Source organism: Solenopsis invicta, chromosome 7 (genome assembly GCF_016802725.1).
Source record: "Solenopsis invicta isolate M01_SB chromosome 7, UNIL_Sinv_3.0, whole genome shotgun sequence".
Taxonomy (NCBI): domain Eukaryota; kingdom Metazoa; phylum Arthropoda; class Insecta; order Hymenoptera; family Formicidae; genus Solenopsis; species Solenopsis invicta.
Window position 1 is genome coordinate 622,045 of NC_052670.1, and position 16,340 is coordinate 638,384.

The window sequence follows — 16,340 nt, forward strand, 5'->3', positions numbered from 1 at the left end:
AAACTGGTTAAAGTGATTTGTAAATTTATTAACAGACATTTGTCAATTTTTCATCGCGTACATTATCGGGACAGCTATTTATTAACTCGACAGAATTCGACTGATTTGATATCGCCGCGCAAAAAACACAGAGGATAGAGACGGAGCAACTTAGCGTCGATAAATCGATTGTTGAAAAAAAGAAACGTTGAGGTCACTTACCCCGAGAATCCGCGATAAAACAGGGTCAAAGATGATGAGAAGTCTTCGAATCCATCAGTACATCATTTTCCTTGCTACGCGCTCGTTTACATCGACGAAAATGATTGTTCGCCATTGTGGGACGTTATGGGCGATCGCGCTGCTCGTTCTTCTCGTGAGCTTATCGTTCTCGGAATCTGTGAAATTACGAAAACCACGAAAGAGGACTACGATGAAAAGCCCCTATCAACAGTCCAGGATCGGACCGGTGATCATAAAAGTGATGCACAAATATAACGATGACGCTCTCGCTCGCGGCGCGTCCGCGTCGGGCGGTTGCGCTAACGGCAACTGCAGAAACGCCCGCGATAAATTCCACCTCAACGTTAACGAAGCGATATCCGAGGAAGACAATTTCCTATCGGACGAGGAGTCGTTGCGTTACGTCGTGCACCCGCAGAAGTACGAGCATTTCGTATTGAGAAAGAATACGGGAGCGCACGTCAACAGATACAAAAGGGACCCTGCATTTTCGGAATTACATTCGTCCAATGCGAGCGACCGCATAGCGCTTGATCGCGACGACGACGGAACGAAAGAGACTAAAGCGAATTTCACGAGAGTTCCACTATACAGAATTGACAAGATTAAAAGAGATCTTTCGGAACGTTTAAGCGAAGCGAGCAATGTATCGAAACACGAGAATAAAGGAAATTTCACAAGAGTTCCGCTGTACAGAATTGACAAACATAAAAGAGATCTTTCGAAACATTTAGGAGAAGGTGAAATATCGACAAATGACACTAAAGCAAATCTCACGAGAGTTCCACTATACAGAATTGACAAGATTAAAAGAGATCTTTCGGAACGTTTAAGCGAAGCGAGCAATGTATCGAAACACGAAAATAAAGGAAATTTCACAAGAGTTCCGCTGTACAGAATTAACAAAAATAAAAGAGATCTTTCGAGACTTTTGGGAGAAGGTGAAATATCGAGAAACGAGACTAAAGCAAATCTCACAAGAGTTCCGCTATACAGAATTGACAAGATTAAAAGAGATCTTTCAAAGCATTTAAGCGAAGCGAGTAAAACGTTGAAAAACGAGAATAGAGGAAATCTAATAAGAATTCCGCTATACAGAATTGACAATACAAGGGATCATTCGAAAGTTTTAAGCAAAAACGAGAATAAAGGAAATTTTACGAGAGTTCCACTGCACAGAATTAACAAGAATAAAAGAGATCTTTCCAACTTTTTAGGCGAAGCGAATAAAGTATCGGAAAACGAGAATAAAGGAAATCTTACGAGAGTTCCGCTGTACAGAATTGACTACAATACAAGAGATCCTCCGAGAAGTACAAGTAACCTTAGCACCGACTATTTTTCGAGAAGAAACGACAGTGACTATTACGCGCAACGGAAAGCCGTCATGGATAGATATTACGCTCGGCAGCGTGAGATAAACGCGCGGTACGCTAATCGAACGACTGTTACTCCGAGATTGGAGCACTGGAGCAACGCGTCGCAGCATCGTTTGGCAACGAGTAACGCTACTCTCTTCAACCTCGGACGTGTGTACCCCAGTAAGGACTCGACGACGAGGGACAGCGTGACTTTTCGTCATCCGTCCGCGAAGATCGATCCGATATACAGCAATGAATCGCGATACATTAGGATACCGACCGACCTGAACAGTCAGCGAAACATTGCCCCGGAAATCGGTCTCGGTTTCAAATCCGACGCCGAGTTGTCTCAAACGAGAAGCAGCAGTAACATCGAGAGAAACGCGTTGGATTATTTTGTTACACCCACGCCATGCACGAATTTGTCCTCATCTGGCACTTTAGCTCCGAAAACACGAATCAAGCACGCTAAAAATTGTACAGGGCAGGACACCGAGGATTGTAACAATTCGACGGATAACGTGCGTCAATAACACTAATGTCACTTTCTATAAATTCCTACTCTCTAAATCAGTATGAGTGTATTATTCGCTGAAAGGCAGGGAACAGCCTGATTTCAGTGGCATACTTATAACTGTATCAGTGATAATATACTGATTTTGATCAGTAATAATACACTGATTCCGATCAGTGAGAGTACCCTTCTCTTAATCGAGATCATTCATCAGTTATAAATATAGAATATTGTAAATCAATCGGATTTCACTGATTTAGATTTAAAGAGTAACGAGTTTCAATCTCAACACTTTTCTTATACGTTGCATTATAATAATAATGTGTAATATATTATAGTATTACGAATCGCGGGTTTTATTTTCTAGGCTAACGTCGAGGGCAAGCTACGGAAGGCAAGCTACGGATGGGGAAGATGCGAAGGAAAGATCGTGTACCAGCACAATTTGCTTCTGGGATTAACGGGTCCCTCGATCCTTGACGCTTTGTTCGAGGTAATCATTCAGGGCCCCGTCTGCATCACCTGCGTGGAGGCGTTGCAATTTAATGAAACCAGAGCGACAGTCATGTTGGATTCCGGGGGACCTGGTCACGAATATGCGAAGCTTAGGTTACAGGGTTATCAGAACGAAGGATTTTCCTACATAATAAAGGTCTGGGGCATCAACAAAACTGGTCAGGTTTGCGATAATGTAGACGTAGACTAATCGAGATGCGAGTAACGTGTCAAATGAGTGAGCCAAGTAACACCACACGTCACGCATACGTATAAAAAAAAATCTTTAATGTAAAAAAATTAAGTAATGTTTTTATAAATATGTTGTAGCATTGTTTGTTCAGCTTTACTTTATATTAAGCAAGTAATCTCGAGGTACAAAACAAATTAACACATACGTAAAATATGCACCGCAAAAAATTCCAAATTCTCTCCATGAAAGATCACTCGCACAAATTATAAAAATAATCTGAGCCTCGTTTCCTTCTAATTTCAATATTAGTATAGAATGTAGTATAGATAGAACTCTCTTCAACTTCGTCGAACATCTGCATCGTCATGTAGATTGGAGATTATATACGGTACTCAGGCAGTTGCAGTCAAAGTTCAATAATGGCGTGACTAATGTACTAAATGCCAATTGATTGCACAGCTGTGCCAACGTTTCAACGAGCCATTAATTATTCTTTAATGCTTGTAACAACGAAGGCCACCTTCTTAAAAAAAAAAAGAAGAAAAAATTAAAGAAATAAGAAATTTTGTCATACTTCGTCGACATACCTATTCGCGCTTGCAACGTTCATAAAAAGAATTCATGAAGCTTTCTTCTTCGCCTATTTATCGCGATTCAATACGAAACACTTTCATCTTGAGAGGCTGAAGATCTCTTCGGTATGGAGGTCGGAAGAGGTGGCGGCGGTACATCCGGTATTTTTTCTCTGTCGTTCTTCGTGTTGATTTTCTTCTCGTCATGGAAACTCGGTAACAGATGGCCAGAGTCGGCGTTTCTCGGTGTGGTAGCTGGGATCGGTTCCAAGGACTCGTAAGGTTGGTAATCGATGTAATAAGTGCCGGGCACGACGTGCGGATTGAAACCGTTATACGTGTAAATATACGGGTCGTAGTAGAGCGAATGGTAATTTGGATAGAAGCTCAGTGGCACCTGCTGCTTTTTCTTCTTGGTGTTCTCGGTATCACCATTCTTGGGACCGTTGTCCTTCGTGCGATCGATGGTGGTCGCGTCTTCGGGCTCCTTCGCGACACCGAAGCTCGTCGACTCGGCTAGATTCGACGTTGAGGAGGAGTTCTCCTGCTCTTGATCGTTCCTGGTCGCCGTCTTACTATCGGCGCCGAGCAGCGGATAATGCACCACTTCCGGCCCGACGAAATAAGGCGCTATCTGCGTGTAATAAAACGGCGGCACGTAACCGACGGCGGTTCGATGGATGACCGGTTGTATCACGGGAAACGCTCGCGACGGCGACAGATTCTGATTGCTCGTGATCACGACATTGTACACCCTCGGCACCTTGAGGAGACCCGGCGCGGCAAACGCAACGGTAGACAATGCGCACAAAATCAGCAGCTTCATCTAGAAAAAGCAACACTCCCGTTAGTCGTAATAAATTTATTTTAACATCAGCACTGAATTCGTAATAAGGATTTGCAAAAGAATTTTACGTGACGACTGTGCAATTATCATTACGCAGATATCTCTCTATTTACGACAGGATTCTGAGATAAATTCAAATGATCGTAATCAAACATTTATTCTTCATATAAATATTATTTATAAAAAAATAAAATAATTATTTTGTTTATTAAAAACGATTATAGATTTCCATTTAAGAAATGACAAAAAATTTTTTTTTCAAGATTATAATTTTTAATATAATGTTTGCTATTATAAAGTAATTATTCAGTTTAAACGCAGATTTATTTCAACAAATGATTAACAACAATACTTTTTCTTAAAAATCTAATTTTTAATATAATATATAATATTATAAAATTGAAATTTTGAATCTGGTTAATTAGTCCTGCTATAATTCATTTTTCATAAATTCGTAAATCGAGATAATTGCAAGTAGAGGGATATCTGTAATTTAATCATAGTGTAATCATTATTCTTTCTAATAAGAAAATAATCGAAAATATGCGAAATGGAGGACAGTGGGAAGCAAAAATGGGGACTGTTTTTATAAAAGTATCCGATAACATTGCTGAAAAGTAAAAGATGTATGGTATACCGGTATCGCAAGTTACCTCGCGCGTAAAACGACGCATACAAACGATCGGAAAGACACGTGCACGGAATGTTACTCATACGCCGTGCTCATAGGCGTGTACCCGAGATTGAATTATCGCATTTGAATTCCTATCGCGTTTGAAGTTCAAGCTCCCAGAGTAATATGGCTGGCAAAGCCGCGCGGAGCCAAACGATATTACATCGAGCGTTAATTTCAATCTCGCATCACGCTCGTTGCATCACGCTTGTTATCGATAATATGGAGAAGATATTCTTTAGTGAAAAATGTAAAAGGTTATCGCGTAGACAAAATTAAAGTTAAGAGTATTCGACACACTGAACTTTCAGTTTGTTTGCTTTTATTACGAGAAATTAATGTTTTGAGAAGGCACATATATCAGACCAATAATATATCGAGCGAATACTTCCTAGCCGGCACGTACAACGTATAGTCAACAGGAAATAGATGTCAGGTAGAAAGGGTTGAAAGGTATGACTAAAGCCTGTCAGCGAGTAGGCGAGAACACGGGAGACGCATGGCATTGCACCAAGTGAATCATCTCCAAGTGAATCATCTCATCAGCATTCGCGGTGTCATTTGCACGTATCACTTCCTACCTGCGATAGGCTCCACGGTCACGTTCACCTTGTCGAATCGGTTCGTCTTTGGAGTTAGAGTTTAGCCGCAACGGCCAGCAACGGCGCGGATTACCCGTTTCGCGTGTACTCACCTTCGCGTCCTGCTCTTATCAGCTTCTCTCTCTCTCTTTCTCTCTCTCCTACGCGTTTCCTCTGTATGGAGCGCGAGGAATCCGCGAGAAGCTGACACCACAAGTAGCAAGAGCGCTGCATGGGCCCGTAGTATATATGGCCCATGGGGTTCCAGGGTTCAAGTCCCGCCTCCCCCACTACGGGCGACTCTCGGCGAAAGTACTCTCCGATCGCTACTATAATGTCCAACTTCGGACCAACCTATATCAGCCGGTAGAACTGTAGAAGGACAACCGTTTGCGGATCGAGTGCAGCGTACGAACGATTTCTAGGAGGACTCGCGTGTCTTCCCAGGCAAGTCGCTTTTGAAATCGCGTACACGCCCGCGTATCGATAGACACGCCACATTCTTACGTCTCGCGTCAAGCGATTATCTAATCTAAAATCCGTATTCTTTCAAGCTACACCAAATTATGTAAAAAGGACGAGACGAAACTTTGATTCGACCACTCGTTCTAGTGCGCCAATGTACCAATAAACGATTGTTTACGATTAAGTTTACGCACAAACGAGTGTAAGAAAATCAAGATATTCTGTATTTCATTGTGTACATAGAACATTGTCGATCGTTACTGGCGTAGTAAGAAATACTGATTGTGAGTTTTATATTTTCCCAAATTGTTACCTGCGAGGTATTCAATCGGAAAACAAAGTGGGACGTAATCGCTCGGCCCTTTCAGCGCTGCCATGAGTTACAAAGTTCGTAAATAGCTCGATAATAATGTGTCGAATTCGTCCATCGCACAAAGTAGTTTACCTTGACGTCTCTCAATTCGCCTTCTAATTACGAACCTTTGTGATAAACGCTACGTGTACGTGTCCTCGAAAGCGACACAGACGGAAATGTACGCAGTGGAAGGTATACGGTATACACATACGTTAATGCTTAAAAACATACTATTCTTTTACTGCACGGCGTGTGATGCCAATTTATTACGTAATGTCGTGTTATCGCAGATTTGTACAATGCTGTTTACAATAATTATTCAAGCGCGAATTATTAATATCGTTATTAAGAAATAATGATATTTGGATAAGAGTGAATTTCTTTTAGGAAAGCTTTCGAGCAGATGCGCATATAGTGTGTACGTATTCGGAATTAAAAGTTGCACAGCTCTGATTTCTCTCGTTTGACAAACGTGTCCCGTTTGCCGTTGTGACTACTAACATGTGTGGAAGAACGAACGATGCGGACGCGCTCGGTAAGACCGTTTACGAAAAGATTTTATATAAATCGCACCATAAGATCCAAAATACCAAACCGTACGCGCATATCGGTCGTCCTCGCGAGAAGAAAAGCGTCTCGTTGGAATTCATCGTGCATAGCTTGGTAAGTCAACGTGCTTGAACATGAGCGTATGTATATATACGCGAGGAAGCGAGTCTTTCTCGGGTGATCGTGCGACGCCTCGCATTATTCTTTGTTTGACGAACGTTTGGTCGCTTCGTGATACACGTTTTATGTCAATATATCTGGTAATTGCAAAAGCAAGCTTTCAGCTCAGTCTACACTCGCAGCATCATAATGAAGATATAAACGCATTGCCATGAATCATAACGGACTATATAGTACATAAATACTTGAAACTACACGCGAGCAACTGAATTCTCAATCTCGAAACCGCTGAAAATTTACGATTGCTCGAGCATTCATTTTGATTATTCTCGAGTAGCACGCAAAGTTACTATGTACAATACATACACGTTATAAATATAAACCTTTTTGATTACGCCTCGCGCCTCGCGTCGCAACGAGATAACGTAACATCAACCGCGTTTGCGATCACACACTTAAAGTGACATCCGATAAATCGATCGGCGATCGATTTCATCATCGCGGTCATATCGACTCGATCGGTATGTAACAGATGCGGCGCAGCAGCAAGATTGGAAAATTCGGGAGGAAGACGATCATCAGCAACACCAAAGGCGACAACAGCAGCAAAATGTTGGCGTATACCACCAACCACCAGACCGACAACGTTCCCAGAACCGGCTCTAGCATTATGATCCTCCGTCGGTCAAGAGGTCGAGCACACGAGTATAAAAATACGAGTGGGAGCGAGGTACTCGTGAGTGTTCCGAGCTATCCGGTTTTACGAAGGTGAAGCACTCCCCGATCATGCTCGCTCTTTCATCGTCGGTACATTCCGAGGGATGCGCTGAAAGCAAAGAAAAACCCTTTCAACTACTTTGCGCCTTTTCTTCTTCTGTAATTTATATATCGCCACAAAGGACAATTGAGAACTTCAAATTGCTTTTCCTTATCTTTCATCGCTAACATCTGCATCTGATAATTCGAGCATAAACATATAATGAACAATATCACACAATTTATATCGAGATACTTTCATATTACTAAAATAATAATTCTTTATGCTAGGTCAGTGTATATTTGTAAGGCAAATTAAATAACCATATACATTGGCGTGACGTTGAGTTATCTAACTAAGCGGATAGTGATGTCTCAATTGTTACGTCAGTTCACTACTATGCACTACTTCGGTTCTAATTATGCAAGAATTTCACAAATTATTCGTAATAATTGCATAATGTTGCCAAGTCATTCAACAAAACATAAAAAATAGTTCTGCGCAAGTTGATTTGTCCTAAATTGTTTTTTAAACAAAAAGCAGTAAAAAAATCAATTATCTACTGATATCGTTCTTCCTTTACCTGTCTTCAATTAAAAAAAAAAGTGAAATCAAGTAAATAAATTGACAATGTCGATGAAAATGACATCTTAAAAAAAGCTCTCGTACGATGTCCATGATAAATTTAATGTTGTTATGACAAATACGAATTCGTGAGCGAGATCTCTTTCCTCTTAGAGTTCGCCCATCTACTTTCCTTATTTGTTCTGTCGAAATTACGAGACTGTCCTTGGTATCAAAGCTACTAGATTTATCTCGTGACAGGATATTGAGTAAGCTCGTGAAGCAATGCGAAAACGCAGAGGATAGAATTACGTTGAGTATGCGAGAAAAAGAGAGACAAAAAGAAAAAAAGAAAAAAAAAGAAAAAAAGAAAATGGAAAAATATTAGAAAAATTGTTGCAATCTCTTTGCAACGTGCACATAACATCGCAAGAAGCACGGTACGTACATGTCGCTTGCATGCGTCAGACGTGCTGCATCGAGAAAAGTGAAATTTTCACAATTGCATAAGAACTATATAATACTAGCGTTGAACGCGACGTCATCGTATAATGCAATCTACGTGTGCGATGTAATGTCAATGATCAAAAATAATAAGATAAGCGGTTTGTGTTTGACGCCAGTGGTTAATTACGAATTACGTAAACGAGTCATCTTCTTAAATTGGTGCATCTATTAAGGCTTGAGCAAGTATATAATGAAGTATACATTTCGCCCATCTCATAATTACAGTTTCTACCCGCTGAGCAATTAATTAAAAAAGAAAGATAATGCCTTATACTGTGTTACTTGTTATTTATCGTTTGATTGTATTAAAAAAAAAAAAGAAAACTATGAAATAATCGCATCGTAAATTCCTTCGTGCGAAGAACTACATAAATATAACGATGGTGTCAGATACGTCGTAATACTCATTGTCAGTGTTGTAAGGTATCTAACTACAAGTATAGATATTTTTTGTGTATCTGCTTATGTAACTAGTTACATTTTATTTTGCATCTAAAATAACATTTTAGGTACATGAAAAATATCTTTAGTATTACAATGAAAAACGAAAACAATGTTGCAATTCAAATCTAAATAGATAAGAAAGGAATCTTCTTCTGTATATACTATGCAATTATTTATAAGTACTTAAGTGATAAATCTAAGGAATTTAAGTATAAATTGTACAAGTATAATGTAATTCTTGAAATATTTAAATTGTATAACAGTTGTACCTTTTTCAACACCAGTAGAATGTCTTTTTAGTACTGGAGAATAAATTTTATTACAAAAAAGTCGATGATTATTTTGACATGTTACCTATGTTACCTATGTTAAAAAGAAACAAAAAAATATTTAAGATGTACAATAAAGTAAAAAGAATTAAAATATATAAATAATTATATTATTAACATTCATATTATTATATTCTATTACGTGTCTCTAGATTAGTATGAAGATTTATTTTGAAAGTAAATGAATCTACATCTAGTTATTCGTAGAAACTATGTATATCTGTATAGTTATATATTTTTTCAAATAACTGTGATTATTCTCGTTATTTTAAAACCAGTATTTCTTACAACACTGGTAACATTCTTATACAGAACGCACAGTGCCTACGTCAAATCACCTTTTACTTTTTGCGAGTCGATCATGTGTGGGAACGTATTTAGCGAAGATTAGAACTACTATAATCTTCACGACTAAAACAAGTAAACTGAAGACAGTCTAGAGACGAGTTTGAGTGGAAGTCGCTCGGTCACATTGTCAAACTTGCTTTTATTTAACTCGAATCTCTCTCTTTCTCTTCGGAGTTTATTTAAATCGGTGATCGATTACGCGCGCCCTGACAGGGCGCGCGATTGCGTTTCCACCCTACCTTCCACTATCCCGACAGCTTCCAAGCTCCGCGTCGCGACATTCGAGGCAGACCGCATCGCATCAGGCAAAACCGCGATGCGCCCTTATCCTCTCGCGACGCGTGTACCGCGAAGCATCCGAGACGAGCGTCACGATGTGGACGTGCGCCGACGCGGGAGGATGCCGCCGATACGATTCCGAAGCCCGCGAGTCATACGCACGCAAGCACGCACGCACGCACGCACTTCGTTCTTCTCCGAATTCCGTTTTTTTTTCTTTTTTTTTCTTTCTTACGACTCTAAACGCGCTGGACCTCGCTCGCGCATTATACGGACTACGAGATGACTCGCACGACGCGAGCGGGCGCACGCTCGCTTTCCGTGGACTGAGAGCGCTAAAGTTCGCGGCCAGTCTACGGCAGACTTTCCCTTTCTTTCGGCTCTTTGGAGACCGGCGGCGCCGATGTAATACCGAGACGGGATCGACTACGTTAAAGTCGCCCGATTACTATATAGGAGTGGCGCTGAATGCCGTACCGCACCGCACCGCGTCGTGTCGTGTCGCATGAGGACGCACGGGTTTGTACGGCAGCTCGATGGCATTGACAAGTTTTCCATTGCGCGCCCCGCTTCCTTGCTTGTTGCTCAACGAACGAACAAAGAGCGTACCAGCTAGCAGGGAGCGGTCGTACGGAATTATGCAGAATGGACTCTCGTGTACGCAAAGATACAAATTTGCGTTCGATGCTTTTGTACGCAAAAGTTTATTCCCACTTTCCGTTTTATATAAAAAATTAATACCATATATATACTCGTATATACATGGCAAATTAGCTTTCTTATAGAAATGCAGACAGAGAAGAGACAGTGTTGTTAAGATTAAAGGTGAAGTTTCTTTTCAGAGGCTATAATTGCGGTCAAGGCTCTATGGCCTTCGGATCTACGTCCTAATTGTACATACGTGATAAATTCGCGTCTACGATTTTTTAAATAAAATATTAAGACCGGTACAGACCTGTTGCGCATCGTATCATCGAAGCGTATCAATTTTGGATACGCAATAGTACAACGTTCTCTATCTTTTCACATTATTGCATCAAACTTTTGATGGTGATGATATGCGAATGTGCAACATGTGCGTTTCTTTTTTTATGTACACGCAACATTCAATTCACCGGAGAATCGAAGACTTGATAATCGTGAGCAGTTCCTACCGATACGTCTCTTCTCATTCCCGATGTATCAAAATATTGTGTGATAGAATCTTTTCGTAACGTTTTCGTAATACAATATTGGTGCAACATTGCAATATTTCAATAATACTGCAGAAACATTGAAAATACCTGGCGGAAAAAGCTTTAAAAAAAGTTTCTAAAAGAAAATTCTAGAAGAAAAAAATTCTAAAAAAAACTAATTTAAGAAATGTTACAAAAATCTATAAAAAAGCCAGAATTGGAATACTTTTGTTAATTTTAGTAGTTAAATACATATTTTTTAAGAAAAAATAAATATTTAAAAAAATAAATACTTTTACAAAATAAATTAATAATTTTTACAACTTTCTATTGTTAGTACAACTTTGTACTTATTCATAAAAATTTTTTCTGCCAGAATGACTTAAAAATGTGTATAATGTTGTAATTTGTTTTAACGTAGTTTCATCAAAAAATTTATAGCAACAGAAATGACTTACTACAAAAATACAAAAATTTTTAAAAATTGAGAAAAATGTTCTGATTTTTTGTGTAGAATTTTTTCCGCTAGGATATTGTTGCAACATTATTGACTGGAATATTCTGTGCTGTATGGATGAAAATTGAACGTCGAAATAATTTTTTTCTAGTTAATTCTTTGCCTGGTCAATCGGAGAAAAGTTGAAAAATCGTATGACCAAACGATTATCTATTTACAATATGATTATTGTTTGTATGCGTAATTATCATATGGTGGAATGCTAGCGATAGCACAAGCAGAACTCTACACAGTGTAAAGAAAGCTCTGAGAAAAATCTCTTTTCGCGTGTGCGTCTCATACGCCGAGAGATTCGATTGTCCAGTTAAATAATTCGATTGACAGCATTTCTCGCGTCGAAAAATGACGAACAATGGAAAACGCGCGATGAACGATCTCCGAGTTGTTCCGAACCGACGGCCGATCTCGCGCGCGAACGTTTCTGACGTAGGCAACGCGTTAAGAGGCGGTTCATCGCTCTCGCACAAAGATGACCTTCGAACGAGACTTGGTTCGCTCGACGATGATGTGCGCGGTAATTGGAACACCGCGCGCCAACAACTCGGAGACTGTATCTCTTTTTTGAGATACGCTGCGCAATTCCGTACAACGTGTGCGGTACAACGTGTGCGTGAATAAATTTCTCTGACGAAAACAGTATCTGCGGATTTTAACGACTTTGAGAACGTCATCCTCGTACACGTTTTCTCGATATCAATTTATTGACTTAACGAGTTGGGTTGCGCTGCACATTTGCATCTAAATTAGTCATTTTCTACTTGGATTCGTCACAATTTATTTACAATGTAAGAAATGTAACAAAAAGTAAGAGAGAGAGAGAGAGAGAGAGAGAGAGAGAGAGAGAGAGAGAGAGGTATCTCACGGAAAATGTTGTAAAACTTTTATTCTACCCCGTCCTAAAATCCAAACATTTAAATTAAATGAAAATTTATAGTTAATAATTATCTTGCGTAAGTTCATAATCGGATTTAACGTTTTCTTTTGATTAAACACAATAAATGTTTATTGAATTTATCGTCTTTTGTTATACCTTGACTATTCTTGCTAGATGGCGGGTGCTCTCCAGTCGATCCATTGATATCCGCCGATAAAGATATCTTGGGCTACAAGCAGAGAGCGTTTGCGCGATCGAAGGCAACTGCCTCTTCACAACCTAACATGCCGATACAACTTGGAAGTCGCCAGCGCACCGTCTGAAACGTGGAAAATCTGCGAATTATAAAGAAGTTGAAGACGATGTCAGCGCGACACTCGCGTCATCTATTGTGATCAGTAATAAGCTTGTTATTCAAAGATATCTGGGCCACACGTGTTTTTGGACATTTATTTGCGTTTATATCAATTTGAATAAAAACAATTCCTGTTTATCATTACGTGTTTTTTTCTTTTTTTTTTTTGTAAATCTGTACGTATCAACTGATTATTGATAACATATAAATAAGAAACGACTTTACCGACGTACCGATGAATTATTTAATCATGAGGTGTGCTACATAAAACATATGCTATATATACAGCCCAATTTTAGCAATACAGAGATTGAACAAAGATATTTTAAAAACCATTTCACTTTATAAAAATATTTAGTTGTCCGTGTCTCATGTCACAGCGTTGCCCACTAAAATTTTTTGAACACAAAGTGTTCTAGAGACTGAGTAAATTGATGAGAGGATCGAGACGACGTATTAATTGACATAAAACATGATTAAGTTGCAACGTGGTTTAGTTCAGGTTTAACTGAACATTTTTTGCCTAGATCGTGGATATTATCTCTCATCCATGAAGGCAACAAGACGATTAACTAGAAAGATCTCAGTAATGAAGAGTTAACTAACCTAAACTAGCTATGTAAAGGGCCACGTAATCTTTAATGCCGATCAAATAATTTCTCCATGGATGTTTTTAGAACGTATAATAGAAATTCGATCTCAATAAGAAAAGAGAAAGATAGGCAACTATGGTGATTAGAAAAATGACGTGAATGTTTCCACTACTCTCGGGCTTTTTCATGACCTTAATATTGCTCGTAAAAAATTACATATTCTAAAAGTTCAGTCGTATCCGAAGAAAATTGTATTCGTATTTTAGAAAAACAAAGCTGTAAAATCGCAAAGTTACTTTTTATTACGCTTTTTTTTAAGAAAAAAATGCTCGAGTGCTGATATTTTTGCAACTTTCATCATTTGTAACGGTAAAATTATAAATACTTTATTTTCATCATAAACATTTGTCTATTCTCTGAATAGATATTCTTTATGTCTATTCTACATGAGCTTAAAGCAAAATTCAATTTTTACGAACTTACAAAATTTTTTTTATCGAAATTTTAAATGTGTAATTTTTAAAGATACTGTCCCTTGTAATTTTGTCAAGATTTAGAATGACTGAATTGTACGCTTTATATTTATATATATTATATTCACCTATTAGAGAAAATTATTCAACGGAAAATTACTAATTAATGACTAGGAAAAATTTTAATTTTAATCTAAAAATTGTTGTATAAAACATGAAATGACTTATGAACAATGTAATCATTTAAAATAATTTTAAATATCAATAAAATGTTTCAACAATAATGAAAAATGGAATGGTTTTTGATTCAAAATTTTGAAAGTATCGCCAGACCGAGATGTTCCAACATATGACTAGCTGGGGCCCTGAAAAGGGCCAGTTTAGTATCAGTAGTAGAGTCAGAAAATTATTTTTTTGCTGCTTTCTTGGTAGCTGCTTTAGTCGATTTTGGCTTGGGTGTTTTGGTTTTGGCGGCCGGAGCTTTGGTAGCTTTCTTGGTTCTGGAAACACTCTTGCTTTGGGCAGCAGCCTTCTGTTTCGCCGCAGCTTCCACCTTTTTCGTCGCTGCTGTCTTGGCGGTCTTCTTCACAGTCGCAGACTTCTTTTCGGTCGTTGTCTTCTTGGTATCAGATGCCTTTTTCGCGGCAGGTGCTTTCTTGATAACTTTCTTCTCGGCAGCTTTCTTGCCGGTGTCAGCGCTCGATTTCTGCACGGTACGCTTCTTTACCTTACCGCTCTTCGGAGCGGCCTTGGTGGTAGAGAGCTTGAACGAACCCGATGCACCCTTTCCCTTGGTCTGCACCACCGCACCGGACGTGACAGCCGTCCGCAGGTATCTCTTAATGAAGGGAGCAAACTTTTCGCCGTCGATCTTGTAAGTCGAAGAGATGTACTTCTTGATAGCCTGCACGGACGAACCCTTGCGATCCTTCAGATCCTTGATGGCGGATGTGACCATCTCGGAGGTCGGCGGATGATTCGACTTGGGGCGCTGTACCTTCGCTGCTTTAGATTTCGCCGTCTTCTTCGCAGATTGCGCACCGGCGGCTGCGTTTTCCGCAGCCGCGGCATTACCAGATGCGCTCTTATCCTCCATGACGATATATGCGAAAGAGTTTTGAGTTTTGCGGACGTTCAAAGACGAAGTACAAATATAAACTTTCGTTCTAAACGCTCACAGATAACGCTCAAGATTCGCGAGCGAGTCCGAGATCACGCTACTAGTACCATGAGCGCGGACCATGGAGAGAGACCCTTCCAATCTTGCAGGTAGCAAGCTGCCGGGAATGAAAGCGCTCTCGTTAATTGTTTCTTGTTTAAACAATATTTTGCACAATGAAGGCCCTTCGTTCGCCATTCACAATTGTACGAGCAACTAGCTAGTTTCGTTTCATACGATTTTCCACGCTCCTCCGCGCGAATGTCCTCCATTTTTTCGCGTTTCCCTGCGATGCGCGCACTCGGCTCGTTCGCGAGGCCCGATTCAATCCGAGAAATAACTTAATAAATAATATAATTATTAATTCACCGCTCACTTATGCGGCTCACATAACGTCCTGATAGCTGTGCTAACCGATCGCAAGCCTTTACTCCGAGCGTGGCACCAGATTCCCCTTAAATAATCCAACTTTCGCGGGTGGCAGAATACAAGCGTTAGCGCGACACAAAGTAGATACCGATTACAAAGTACATTTGCAGACAATTTTACGGAATAGTGTAAAATGCCATTATCGACCGGGGGATGCAGGGATACAATTAGGTTGCAATATTACACGCATAATCATGAAATTCGTACGAGGAATATCGTATATACGCGGAGGCGACCACCTATAAGCCGCCGATTGCTCTCCCGCAGTTATCCTTACTGTTATAATGTAATCCTAGACAATATAACGAAATAGCCCGTATAGATTCGTATTAATGAAAAATACCGTTCGACGAATGTCAAGTGCTCGTGGAACGCTCGTTTTTTCCAAATTCATCGACGTGAAGCGCAATTTAATGCCGTAATACACTCCTCATCTGCGTACTGTGCGCATTGAGAGAACGTAAAAACCGAGCCGTAACCTAGTGATATTTCTACGCAATCAGTTCTACGGATGATACAAATGCTTCTGCATTTTTCAATCAAAATCGATCATACACTAAAATTTTTGTGCCTGGTGCTCCGTGTCATGA

At 39.7% G+C, this 16,340-nt stretch overlaps 4 protein-coding genes across 4 annotated transcripts in view; 1 reads left to right on the forward strand and 3 right to left on the reverse strand.

Annotated features, from left to right (window-relative positions):
* LOC105193503 (cytosolic carboxypeptidase 1) overlaps positions 1-302 on the reverse strand; it is a 40,355-nt gene extending 40,053 nt beyond the window's left edge. Inside the window, exon 1 of the mRNA XM_026135670.2 lies at positions 202-302. The gene's annotated coding sequence lies outside the window, so the exon portion shown is untranslated. The remainder of the gene's footprint in view (positions 1-201) is intronic.
* On the forward strand, positions 218-2,929 carry LOC105193507. The gene is made up of 2 exons (XM_011157963.3): positions 218-2,104; positions 2,465-2,929. The coding sequence occupies exons 1-2, from the start codon at positions 233-235 to the stop codon at positions 2,801-2,803; spliced, it is 2,211 nt and encodes a 736-aa protein (XP_011156265.2). The 5' UTR covers positions 218-232; the 3' UTR covers positions 2,804-2,929.
* Positions 2,913-4,355, reverse strand: LOC120356751. Its single transcript, XM_039452246.1, has one exon. It carries the CDS (start codon positions 4,181-4,183, stop codon positions 3,440-3,442), a length of 744 nt encoding a protein of 247 aa, XP_039308180.1. The 5' UTR covers positions 4,184-4,355; the 3' UTR covers positions 2,913-3,439.
* Positions 4,356-6,511: 2,156 nt separating this feature from the next.
* On the reverse strand, positions 6,512-15,370 carry LOC105193506 (late histone H1). The gene is made up of 2 exons (XM_011157962.3): positions 12,898-15,370; positions 6,512-7,773 (listed from the first exon to the last, which is right to left on the reverse strand). Exon 1 carries the CDS (start codon positions 15,256-15,258, stop codon positions 14,569-14,571), a length of 690 nt encoding a protein of 229 aa, XP_011156264.2. The 5' UTR covers positions 15,259-15,370; the 3' UTR covers positions 6,512-7,773; positions 12,898-14,568.
* Between the last annotated feature and the right edge of the window lie 970 nt (positions 15,371-16,340).